General features: G+C 35.3%; 1 protein-coding gene across 3 annotated transcripts in view; it reads right to left on the reverse strand.

Moving 5' to 3' along the window:
* The window catches only part of CDH18 (cadherin 18), a 510,079-nt gene that overhangs the window by 52,710 nt on the left and 443,566 nt on the right, over positions 1-13,803 (reverse strand). For all 3 annotated transcript variants that reach the window (XM_037799297.1, XM_037799296.1, XM_037799298.1), the window contains one exon: positions 3,067-3,203. In XM_037799297.1, the coding sequence (XP_037655225.1) occupies positions 3,067-3,203 (137 nt within the window). The remainder of the gene's footprint in view (positions 1-3,066; positions 3,204-13,803) is intronic.

Below are 13,803 nucleotides of genomic sequence, written 5' to 3' on the forward strand. Positions count from 1 at the left end.
TTGCATCTGAGTCCTACCTGCTTGGTCATAGGGTTCCACCTTCAACTGTGACATCTTAGATGCTCACATTTGGCCCTTGGCATGAGGCCTGTTTACCCAGAAGAAGGGGCACCATTTATTCTTAGCACAAAGCTGGTTTTCCCTCATTCACTCTTACATTCTAATGCATTGCTTCACCTGATCGGAGAGGGTACCTTTATTCTTGTGCAAAGCCCTAGGGAGACTAAAAGATTAGCTTGAAACATCAATTGCTAAGTGCAATTCTGAAGAACAACAGTCTTTTTCAGAAACCGTTTCAAGAAGATTTTTAAAAATCCACTCTGAGGAAATATCCACTGCATTTCTAAAAGAGAATATGCTAGAAAATACTTAGATAACTTGGCTAATGTTGAAGTGAAAGCTTACAAACAATTGATAGGAAGGGCCTCTAAATATATTTAATAGACACTTAGGCTGAGCTTCAGTGTATAAATGTGGACTTCCCTAAATTCAGTATCCCAGCATGACTATAAAATCTTAACAGGTGCTCATTCCTTATATACACCTGTTTATGATCAGGATTAAATTATATTTTAGTAACACTCATTGAGGTGGTCTCTAAAGTTTTTTATCACCATCTATAAAATTCAGGATTTTACTATTTATTATACTGTTTTACTTAGCAGGTATGCATTAACTCAATTCCCATATAAGATACTGGCAAAATAAAAAAAAAAATCCTTGGTAAAAGTCAGGAATTTACTTTGATAATGATTCAAATAATATAGTTTTCATAATATATATGAACTCATACATATTGATAAATGAATTTCTACTTGATGCAAGTGTTATTGGGCTAAATAGTTGAATTAGAAGCAACTTAAAGTATGGTTTCTGACCAAAATATATCTGGAATTGAACCTAAAGTGTTTTAAAAGAAGTTCCTATTGTCTCTGATTAACAAATAATCACCCTCTCTGGGGCTTTTTCTTTTCTTCTTTCTGTATAAGGAATCTGTTTTCAAGAAGACCTATACAGTCTTTCCTGAAGCATTTACTCAAAACCCTTATCATTTTCTTGGATATATGACTCCTTTACTTTTTCTACTAATTTTTTTTTACTGAGCTCTTATTTGTTGACAGCCATTAATTGTCCTTGAGTGAAAACGAACATGCAGCTGCACACTTAGTCTGGTTATTTTGACAACTAAAATTAACCAGGATGATCACAAATGAACCCACTCATGGATTCTTTATTGCATCCATTTAAACACAATTAACAACTGCTTATTTTCAATGAGAATATAATGTTGAAACAACAATCTACTTAGAAGCTACCTGAGCTGATTTTGTAGACAGAAATGTGAAAAATTCAGGTAGGATAGAAGAGACTGGATTCACCTGATGATCGATTTGTAACAAAGGGCAGAGGAAGAGACCATTCATCACAATAAAATGCCACCTCCTACCCACTAGGATGACCAAATACAAAAAGTCAGATGATAGCATGTATAGATAAGGAGGTGGAGAAATTGAATACCTCATGTAATGCTGGTGGGAATATAGAAAGGTGCATCCATTTTGGAAAACAGCCTGGATTTTTGTTAAACAGTTAAACGTAGTTACCATTTCATCCAACAATTCCACACAATTCCATAAGAGAAATAAAAACATATGTTCCCAGAAAAACTTACACACAAATGCTCATAGAAGCATTTTGCATAATAGCCAAAAGTGGAAACAACCCAAATGTCCATCAACTGATGAATCAATAAATAAAATGTGGCCTATCCATTCAATGGAATATTTTTCAGCAATATAAAGGAATTAAATACTGATGCATGCTGCAACATGGATAAACCTTGCAAACATTATGCTAAGGGAAAGATATTAGTCACAAAAGACTATGTATTGTAAGATTCTATTTCATTTACAATTTATTTCTATTTTATGAAATGTCTAGAATAGTCAGAACTACAGAGACAAAAAGTAGATTAGTGACTGTGTAGGGTTGGGGTAAGAGGTGGTAAAGGAGGATTAGGGAACATTTCTAAGAGGTGCAGGGTTTCTTTTGATTGATTGAGTGTGGTAATGGATACATGACTCTGTGACTATTATTAAAAACCATAGAATTGTACACTTTGAATGGGTGAATCATATGGTATGTGAATTATATCTAAATGAAACTGGTAAAAATATTTTTAAATGTCCAATACACTCAGCTTTTACATGACACTATATTCAAGTTTTTAGTATTTCTAATTACTAAGATTTTTATGGTTCTCTCATGAATATATTGAAATCTTTCCTAAATATATCTAATTTGTTTATATAATTCCAATCTGGGGAATTTAGTACATTTGGCTTATTTCTTGATATGAAAGGAATTATTTTATTGTCATAAGAGTAGATCTCTTTTCTTATAATTTTGTTCTAACTTCATTTGAACATAGTCATATCCACCTTTATGAATTCAGAGATGATTATTGATACTTATGTTTTAATGTTATGTAAGTGAGCTTAAATGTTTACTGTATATATTGTGGATGAATATGGAATGAGAGCCTTCTCCAGCTTTATATCATTCTCTTCTCTTTAAGAACCCTTAATGATGCCTGTTGAAATTCCAAGAAATTCTTTTACTCTAATTTCTGTAAGTATCAATTGAACTGTGATCATAGTATTATATTAATAAAATGACCCAAGTGCGATTATATTTTTTTTTTCCTTTAAAGTGCTATCTAAGAAGTATAATTCTATCTCCTAAATGGCTTAGGTAAGACATAAGCACATGGCAAATAAAGTCTAGCAATTAGTACAGGAACCAAATGCTCTTCATTCAAGGAAGGGACCTAAGAGTTCTGTGATACCAATTTTCCACCACTATTCAGGGATTAAAGTAAGGAAACTGTTTTAAGATTTATTTACTGTTTCTGAAAATGAGTAATTGTACCTAATACACTCTGTGTTCTATGCTAGATATTGGCATCAGAAATCAAAATGGTGAGATCTCTGCCCTCAGAGAAATCTCAGTACAAGTTTTCATGTACAAATCACATTTTTTCCTGTGATACATAAAGTGGTTTACCATTTTCTGAAGCAGCAACTGTGATGTTGTACCATGGAGTTTCCTCTCTGTCAAGAATCTTTGTAGTCTTTATGGTTCCAGTATTGGCATCAATATAGAAAAATCTGTCATCTTCAGCATTGTAGTCAATGAAGTATCTACAGAAAAAAAAAAAAACAGACAAATCTTTTCACTCAATGCTATAATGAATACAATAAAACTGAACCAATGTCAGTATTGAAATATATTCAAAGTTAAAAATTTATATTTTAATTTCTACTTTTTGCTCTCTAAGATTTCCATGGCAACTTTATATTTGGAAAGAACTTATGTTAATTACTTTTCTCTAAACCAGCTGTTAATTTTTATTAATCCAATTACTGATAAAAACAATTAAAACAAAACAAAGATAAACGTCTACATTCCGTGTATAAAACTAGATTCTAGAAAACAGCATTTAATAAGATATAGAAAGAAAATAGCTGCCTCTGTTGGGTCTATAATACATTGGAAGAAAAATATTAAAACCAATAATAAAATTTATTTTGTTATATCTACACAAGATTAGGATGAAAGGACATGTCAGAGATGAATTCTGAAATTTTATTTTATCTGAGGTTTGTAGATAAATATAAAAAGGAAAAAGGAAAGACTTCATTTGATTACCATTGAATTTCCATTACCTTTTGTGATTGTTTAATCAAAGAACAAAATAAATAAATAAGAGGTGGCTCATATTATTGGCCCCAATACTTCAACCCTCCCTAATTCATGTAGCTTTGCAGAGCTGTCTCATATAGGGTTTGGCCTGGAACTTATGTTGGCCACACAATGAGGTAAGAGTCAAGGTGTTCCTTTTCTGGGTCTACATCTTAAAATACTCAGTATAATTCCTCTTGCGCTATGCCATTGCCACAAGAAGAACATGACTAGGTCAGTCCATTGGTCCAGAAGGAGGTAGAAGGGACATGGGGCCGAGTCCCCTAGTCTGCCTAGTCCTTGTGCGGGTACACGGGATAAGCAGAGATGTCAAACAAAGGTCAACCTGGCTCAGCAGACCCTCAGCTAACTACAGACACATAAACTATGGTTATAAACTTCATGCCAATGGTTTTGGAGGTTGTATGTAATTCAGCCATATCTAATTAATATAAATATGAATAAATAATACAGTGAACAATCACTTTATGTTCTAGATGAAGTCTGTACTCTTTACAGAATATTTTAAAAGTTTTTCTCTTTTTAAAGTTTTTCACCTTAAAGAGCCTCCTAAAGCTCCAATAATTCTCCCCTTTTAATCTCAACTTAAGTAATGTTTCTTCTTGACCTGAAAAATAAAAATTAACTGAATAGTGCTAGGGGAAGAACACTTGAAATAGAGAGAACCAAAGTGAAATGTCCAAATTAAAAATTTTAAAGTGACATGATAAAAAATCAAATGTAGGTGAATATGGCTGCACAGAGTAAATAAGGTGAAGACCAATAGGTAGATCATGAAAACCCTGTAGGAAAAGGTGAGCTCTTTTACTTTTCTGTAAGTGCAATGGGAAGAATTTTTCACAAAGGGAATTACAGTTCTATTTATATTCTGGAAAAATCAGCAATCCATCTACACTGGATCTTAAATTGTGGAAAGTTAAAAACTATTTAGAAAATAAATGATTTACTCTTAGACAGAAGAAGAAAAAAAGAAGGAAAGAAGTGTATATAATAGTATTATATATTGGGTACAGTCTATAGCACTTGTTTGATTGGCATTAATAAAGGGAGAAATGACAAATGAGTGTGGGTGTGTATGTGTGTTTGTGTGTGTGGCATGCATGTATATGTTTGACTTACTATAAAAATTATGGACTTATTTACTGAGATAGAAAAACAGTTAAAAAACAATATGGGAAGACAAACAGACACTGAGAGAATTTGTGAATGAGAGACCAGCACTATAAGAAATACTAAAGGGGGTGCTACAGGCTGATAGGAAAAGACAGGAGGGAGAGAGTTGGAGAAAAGTGCAGAAATGAAGATTATCAGGAAAGGTAAAAGGAGAGGAAAAAAATAAGATATGACATATAAATTCCAAAAAACAAAATGGTAGTAGAAAGTACTGCCCTTACAGTAATAGCACTAAATGTAAATGGATTAAACTCCCCAATAAAAAGACACAGACTGGCAGAATGGATTAAAAAACAGGACCCATCTATATGCTGTCTACAAGAAACTCACTTTAGACACAAGGACAAACATAGATTGAAAGTGAAAGGTTGTAAAAAGATATTTCATGCAAACAACAACCGGAAAAAAGCAAGAGTAGCTATATTAATATCAGACAAGTTAGACTTCAAAAGCGAAACAATTAAAAGAGACAAAGAAGGACACTATATATTAATAAAAGGGTCAATTCATCAGGAAAACATAACAATCATAAATATTTATGCACCAAGCCAGAATGCCCCAAAATTCATGAGGCAAACACTGCGATCGCTGAAAGGAGAAATAGATACCTCTACAATAATAGTTGTAGACTTCAATACACCACTCTCATCAATGGATAGAACATCTAGACAGAGGATCACTAAAGAAAAAGATGTTGAATTGTATGATAAATGAACTAGACTTGACAGACATTCATAGAACACTACATCCAACAACAGCAGGATACACTTTTTTCTCAAGTGCTCATGGAACATTCTCTAGGATAGACCACATGTTGGGTCACAAAGCAAGTCTCAACAAATTTAAAAATACTGATATTATAGAAAACACTTTCTCAGACCACAATGGAATGAAGTTGGAAATAAATAAAAGGCAGAAGGTCATAAAATTCACAAACATATGGAGGCTAAACAACACCCTCTTAGAAAACCAGAGGGTAAAGGAAGAAATTACAAGAGAAATTAGTAAATACCTCGAGGCAAATGACAATGAAAACACAACTTATCAAAACTTATGGGATGCAGCAAAGGCGGTGCTGAGAGGGAAATTTATTGCCCTAAATGTCTATATTAAAAGAGAAGAGAGAGCAAAAAATTGAAGAGTTAACTGCTTACCTGGAGGAATTAGAGAAAGAATAGCAAACTAACTCCAAAGCAAGCAGAAGAGAAAAAATAACAAAGATTAGAGCAGAAATAAATGCAATTGAGAACAGGAGAACAATAGAGAGAATCAACAAAACCAGAAGCTGGTTCTTTGAGAAAATCAATAAAATTGATGGACCACTGAGTAGGCTAACAAAAAAAAAGAGAGAGGAGATGCAAATAAACACAATCAGAAATGGGAAAGGAAATAAAACTACCGACCCTGCAGAAATTAAGGAGATAATGAGAAGATCCTATGAGCAACTATATGCTAATAAACTAGACAACTTAGATGAAATGGACAACTTCCTAGAAAAGCATAAGCAACCAACATTAACTCAAGAAGAAATAGATGACCTCAACAAACCAATCACAAGTAAAGAGATTGAGTCAGTCATCAAAAAGCTCCCAAAAAGGAAAAGCCCAGGACCAGATGGTTTCACATGTGAATTCTACCAAGCATTCAAGAACGAATTAGTACCAATCCTGCTCAAACTCTTCAAAAAAATTGAAGAAGAGAGAAAGCTACCTAACTCTTTCTATGAAGCCAACATCACCCTAATACCAAAACCAGACAAAGATACTACAAAAAAAGAAAATTATAGACCAATTTCTTTAAAGAATATAGACGCAAAAATCCTCAACAAAATACTCGCAAATCAAATCCAGCAGCACATTAAAAGAATTATACACCATGACCAGGTGGGATTTATTCCAGGTATGCAAGCCTGGTTCAACACAAGAAAATCAATTAATATAATATACCACATCAATAAATCAAAGCAGAAGAACCACATGATCATCTTGATAGATGCAGAAAAGGCATTTGACAAAATTCAACATCCTTTCCTGATGAAAACACTTCAAAGGATAGGAATAGAAGGGAACTTTTTCAATATGATAAAGGCAATATATGAAAAACCCACAGCTAACATCACACTCAATGGGGAGAGACTGAAAGCTTTTCCTCTAAGATCAGGAACAAGACAGGGATGCCCACTATCACCATTGTTATTCAACATTGTGCTGGAAGTTCTAGCTAGAGCAATTAGGCAAGAAAAAGAAATAAAAGGCATCCAAATTGGAGAGGAAGAGGTAAAACTTTCACTATTTGCAGATGACATGATGATATGCAGGAAATCCAGAAAAATCTACAGCAAAGCTACTAGAACTAGTCAATGAATACAGCAAAGTAGCAGGCTATAAGATCAACAAGCAAAAATCTATAGTGTTCCTATACACAAGTAATGTGCAACAAGAGGAGGAAATCAAGAAAAAAATCCCATTTACAACAGCAACCAAAAGAATCAAGTATTTAGGAATAAACTTAACCAAGGACACAAAAGACGTTTACATAGAAAACTATAAGAAACTGCTAAAAGAAATTGAACAAGACCTCATGGATTGGAAGACTAAATATAGTTAAGATGGCAATTTTACCTAAACTGATTTACAGATTCAATGCAATACCAATTCAAATCCCAAAAACTTACTTTACAGAAATAGAAAAACCAATAACTAAATTTATTTGGAAGAGTAAGGTGCCCTGAATAGCCAAAAATATCTTGAGAAAGAGGAATGAAGTGGGAGGTCTCACACTTCCTGACTTTGAAGCATATTACAAAGCTACAGTGCTCAAAACAGCATGGTACTGGCATAAGGACAGATATACTGATCAATGGAATCGAATTGCATGTTCAGAAGTAGACCCTCGCATCTATGGACAACGGATCTTTGATAAGGCAGTGAAGCCGAAGCAACTGGGAAAGAGCAGCCTGTTCAATAAATGGTGTTTGGAGAACTGGATATCCATGTCCAAAAGAATGAAAGAGGATGTCCATCTCACACCTTATACCAAAATTAATTCAAAGTGGATCAAAGACCTAAACATTAGCACCAAGACCATAAAACTCTTAGAAGAAAATGTAGGGCAATACCTTAAAGATCTTGTGATAGGAGGTGGTTTCTTAGACCTCACACCCAAGGCACGAGCAACCAAAGAACAAATAGACAAATGGGATCTCCTCAAAATTAAACACTTCTGTACATCAAAGGATTTTGTCAGAAAAGTAAAAAGGCAACCTACACAATGGGAGATGATATTTGGAAACCGCATATCAGATAAGGATTTAATATCCCGAATATATAAAGGAATCCTTCATCTCAATAACAGAAAGACAAACAATCCAACTAAAAAATGGGCAAAGGACATGAACAGACATTTTTCTGAAGAGGAAATACAAATGGCTCAAAAACATGAAAAAATGCTCAACTTCACTGGCTATTAAGGAAATGCAAATCAAAACCACAATGAGATATCATCTCACACCTACCAGAATGGCCATTATCCAAAAAACAGAAAATGAGAAGTGCTGGAGAGGATGTGGAGAAAGAGACACACTTATTCATTGTTGGTGGGAATGTAGAATGGTGCAACCACTCTGGAAGACAGTGTGGAGGTTCCTCAGGAAGCTAAATATGGATTTGCCATATGACCCAGCTATTCCATTGCTAGGTATATACTCAGAGGAACTGAAACTTAAGACACAAACAGACGTTTGTAAACCAATGTTTATTGCAGCATTATTCACAATTGCCAAGAGATGGAAACAGCCCAAATGTCCATCAAAGGACGAGTGGATAAACAAACTGTGGTATATGCACATGATGGAATATTATGCAGCTGTAAGACAGAACAAAGACATGGATCATGTAATAATGTGGATGAACCTTCAGGACATTATGTTGAGTGAAGTTAGCCAGAAACAAAAGGACAGATTCTGTATGGTCTCACTAATATGAACAGACATTAATGAACAAACTTTGGGAGTTAAAACCTGACAACACAGGCGACCAGGAGATAGAAAGAGGGCAGAGACCAGCCATTTGATGCTGAAGGACTACAGAATGTTTAGGATTGATTGCATAGATCCAGAAATAGATAGCATAATACTGTGTGATGGTAGCACAGTATTGTAAGTACACTGAACAAAGATGTCTGTGAGTAAAGCTGAAAGAGGTGGGATAGGAGAATGTATGACACCAGAGGTAAAGATAGATGATATAGACTGGGACCGTATAACGTGGCAAAAACTGGAGTGGCCAATGACTGTTACTAAATATACAAATATAAAAATGTTTTTGCATGTGGGAAAGCAAATGAATGTCAACCTTGTAGAGAGTTGAAAAGGGGATGGTATTCAGGAAAAAAACATAATCAAAGCAAACTGGAGTCTATGGTCAACAGTAACGTTGTAATATACATCCATTAAATATAACAAAGGCAATATGCCAATGCTAAATGTATCTGAGAGGGGGATATAGGGGAGGAATATGGGATTCTTGGTAGTGGTGTTATTTGCTGTCCTTACTAGTATATTGTATTTATGACATGTTATTTTTCTTTTTATCATTTTTTTCTTATTGCTAAAAAGAAAAACAATTTTTCTTGTAGTAAAAAAAAAATTATGGGAGACTTTGAAATATTATGATTAGTTGTCTATGATATAAATATATGGAATATAAAGCATAGAGTTAGATATGGGTTTGGAGCTGAAATGTGTTTCCTTGATAGGAAATACAAATTTTAGATATATCAGTATAAATTTAAGGTAATGGGGAGGGTTTAATCTCATCTGAGAGAGAATAATAAAAGGAAGTGAAAGTTGAGATTTGAAGCCCCCAGTATCTTGAGTTGTGAGGCAGTTCCGCATCTGTAGATGAAAAGGTGTCAACAAAAGGAGACAAACAGCCCAAGGGAGGAAGAAAACTAGGGGAGAAAGTAGCATGGAAGCCAAGAGACGAGAGCATTTTAAGTAAGAAACAGACACTGGTAATGAATTCTATTAAGAGGTTGAGCGAAATTAGTAAAAAGTGATTGGATTTGGCAAGAGGCATTACTTGATGGGAAAAGTTTCAATAAAATTTCAAAGGATGTGAAATTTATTACAGTGAATTCAAGAGTATATTGAATGTGCATCTATGAACACCATAGGTTAGGACTACTTGTCAGATAAATTTTCCTGAGATTGGAGATCAGGGAAATGATGTTTTATTTCATCAGAGAAATGGGTTTGAAGAAAATATTTTTTTCAATATGGGAGATAGTAAGCGTTGCCTTTACTGAAGGGAATGATCCTTTTGAAAAAGAGGAATACCCCAAAATGAAAGACATGTGAGAAGCTGAGAAGGACTGGGTACCAGAGCACAAATGTAAGGTTTTATCACTGAAAGTAATAGGGAAACTTCATCCATTGTAGCATGAGGAAAAACTTAGAAGTTGAATAAAAGCATATACAGGGTTAGTGATTATTGTGATGGGAATGTGACAAAGTTCATCATATTTTCTAGCAGAGAATGTAATTATAATTGCAATATAACCCATGCCTCTCACAAGGTATAATGTGTTAATAGGCATGTAGAAAATATTGCTAAGGTGTGAAATCTTAAAACATCCTGTGGCACAACTGCATAAATATGGCTAAAGATATTAACAGCACCACATAGAATGAAATCACAGAACATACTAAGAACTGTAGGTATTTATTTAGTGAAAATAACACCTAAATTGAGACAGAGCCTATCACTTGTAACTGTGATCAAAACAGGGAACTGATTGTTGCATTGAATGTTCTCAACAACTTCTATATGTTCTTTGTAGAAAGTTCAATATGACAAAGGGATTTAAACAAAAAATTCATAGTGATAAAGCAACCTTTATTCAAAGAAGGGAAACTAAACCCCAGATGCCATAGATTAATGACAAAGAGATACATCATTGAACTTTTCCAAAGTATGATGCTGTGGTGGTTTGAAGCTGTATGTTTCCCAGAAAAACATTGTATTAAATCTAATCCATTTCTGTGGGTGTGAACCCATTGTAAGTAGGATCTTTTGATGATCTTATTTCACTTAAGGAGTGACCCAGTCCAATAAGAATGGGTCTCAATCCTATTACTGGAGACCTTAATCAGAGAATGAAATTCAGACAGGGAGAGGAAGCCACAAGAAGCAAGAAGCTGAACATCAATGGAACACATAGGAGAAGAGAGGGCTCAGGTGACAATCTAAGGACCAAAGATCACCAGCAGCCAGCCCAAGAATGTCACAGTCTTTGGGAAGAAAGTATCTCCTTGATGATGCCTTGATTTGAAGTTTTCCCAGCCTCCAACCATGAGTGAATAACTTCCCATTGTTTAACCTGATCCATTTCATTGTATTTGTTTATTAGCAATGGAAACTAAACAGATTTTGGTACCAGGAGAGTAGGGTGCTGCTACTGCAAATATGAAAATGTGGAAATGGAAATAGGTTTGGAATTGGGTAATGGAGAGATGCTGTAAGGACTAGGAGGCTGTTGATAGAAAAGGCCTAGATTGCCTTGAAGAGATGGGTGGTAGAAATGGAGAGGACTAAAAGTATTTCTGATGAGGCATTAGAAGAAAACGATGAATGTGTTATTGGAAACTGGAGGAAAGGCAATCCTTGTTTGAAAGTGGCAGCGAACATGGAAAATCTGAATTCTTATGTCAGATGGAAGACAGAACTTGAAAGCGATACACTTGGATATTTAGCAGGGAATATTTCGAGTGTAAGTATAGAAAGTGCAGTCTGGTTTCTCCTTGAAGCATATAATAAGGTACAAGAGGAAAGGGATAAACTGAGAACTGAACTCTTGGGCACAAAGAAACGAGACACTAATGGTTTCAAAATTCTGAGCTTCCAGAAAGTGAGTCACCAGAGAATAGTGCTCCATATGTTTACCTGAATATGGAACCAGTCAGGGATTTCTGTGGTGATGGGAATGTTTATCCAATGACTGTCCCTCCTTTTTATATTAGAAGGAGATAACTTGTTCTGAGTTTCACAGGTCCACAGCAAAGGGGAATTTTGCCTTGGGACAAACCATGCCTGTAACTGATTTTGATAAGACTTTGTACTTAATATTGTTTCTGAAATGATTTAAGGCCTTTGTGATATTGTGATGGAATGAACATATTTTGCATTTGGAAAGAGCATGTCTTTTTGGGATCCAGAGGGTAGAATGTGCTAGTTTGAATCTAGTATGTACCTCAGAAAAGTCATGTTCTTTTAATCCATCTTGAGGGGGCAAATTTATTGTGGGTGAGAACTTTTGTTTAGTTTGTTTCCATGGAGGTGTAACCCTACCCATTCAAGAGGGTCTTAGTTCCCTTGCTGGAGTCCTTTATGAGAGGATAAAAGGCAGAGACATTTTGGAGAGAGCTCAGAGAAGCTAAGATATGCAATCCAGAGATTTCCCCCAGGAGAAGCTAAGAGAGAAGCTAAGACAGAAGCCCAAAGATCTTTTGGCAAAAGCCGCACAAGCCAGAAGCTAAACCTTGGAGAGGACCAGCAGACTCAGGCCATGTGCCTTCCCATGTGACAGAGGAACTGCGGATGCAATCGACCTTTCTTCAGAGAAGGTATTGCCCTGTTGATGCCTTATTTGGGACATTTTCATGGCTTTTGAACTGTAAATTTGTGAACTAATAAACCCCCATTGTAAAAGCCAATCTATTTCTGGTATTTTGCCTACAGGAAACTTTAAAAGACTCATACAATATCTAATGGAGAATGCTCTGCTGGGTTTCGGAATTGTTTGGAACATATGACCCTTCTTTTTCTTTCAATATCTCCTTATGGGAGTAGAAATATTCACCCTATGCTTGTCTCTCCATTGTGTATCAGAAGCAGATATCTTGTTCTCTAGGTTTCACAGGTCCACAGACTGAGAGGAATTCTACCTCAAGACAGGCCACAGCCATAAGATGCTATACTTAGCATTGTCTCTGAAATAACTTAAGGCTTTGGGGATGTTATGTTGGAATGAGTATATTTTGCATGTAGAAAGAGCATGTAATTTTTGGGTGCAGAGGGTGGAGTATGGTGGTTTGATTCTGCATGTACCCCAGAAAAACATGTTCTTACATCTAATCCATTCCTGTGGGTATGAACCCACTGTAAGTAGGACCTTTTGAAGAGGTTATTTCAATTAGATGCAGCCCAGCCCAATCAGAATGGGTCTTAATCCCATCACTAAAGTCCTTTAAAAGCAGAGTGAAATTTGGATAGGAAGAGAAAGCCACAGGAAACAAGAAGCAAATATCAATGGAACACAGAAGAAATGGGAGAGACCAGGAGACACTACCACGTGCCTTGCCATGTGACAATCTAAGGAACAAAGATCACCAGCAGCCAGCCCCAGAATACCACAGTATTTGGGAAGAAAGTATTACCTTGATGACACTTTCATTTGGCCTTTTCCCAAGCCTTAAACCATGAGCAGATAAATTCCCATTGTTTAACCTGATCCATTTCATGGTATTTGTTTTAGTAGCCTAGGAAATGAAACAGATGCCATACTACATTGAAACCATTTTACTTGCTTTGACCAGAATCCATACCATGAAGCAACCTTTTGATAATGTCCCTTCCCCAGAGGCCTGATGCTGATGACAAAGGTTGAATTGCTTAAGGAGATATGGGAAGTCTTGTCACAGGGAAATGATAACTTTCATTAAAATGTAATCAGTTGGCAATCTGGTTACTATATTACATAAATTTATCATGGTTTCAAGAAGCTGTACATTTTTGGTTACTCTAAGAAAGACTTTATATATCTGAAAGTTGGAAGCCTAAAATTGAAATATATTTCATCCTCAAC

The sequence above is a fragment of the Choloepus didactylus genome, chromosome 11, assembly GCF_015220235.1.
Source record: "Choloepus didactylus isolate mChoDid1 chromosome 11, mChoDid1.pri, whole genome shotgun sequence".
NCBI lineage: Eukaryota > Metazoa > Chordata > Mammalia > Pilosa > Megalonychidae > Choloepus > Choloepus didactylus.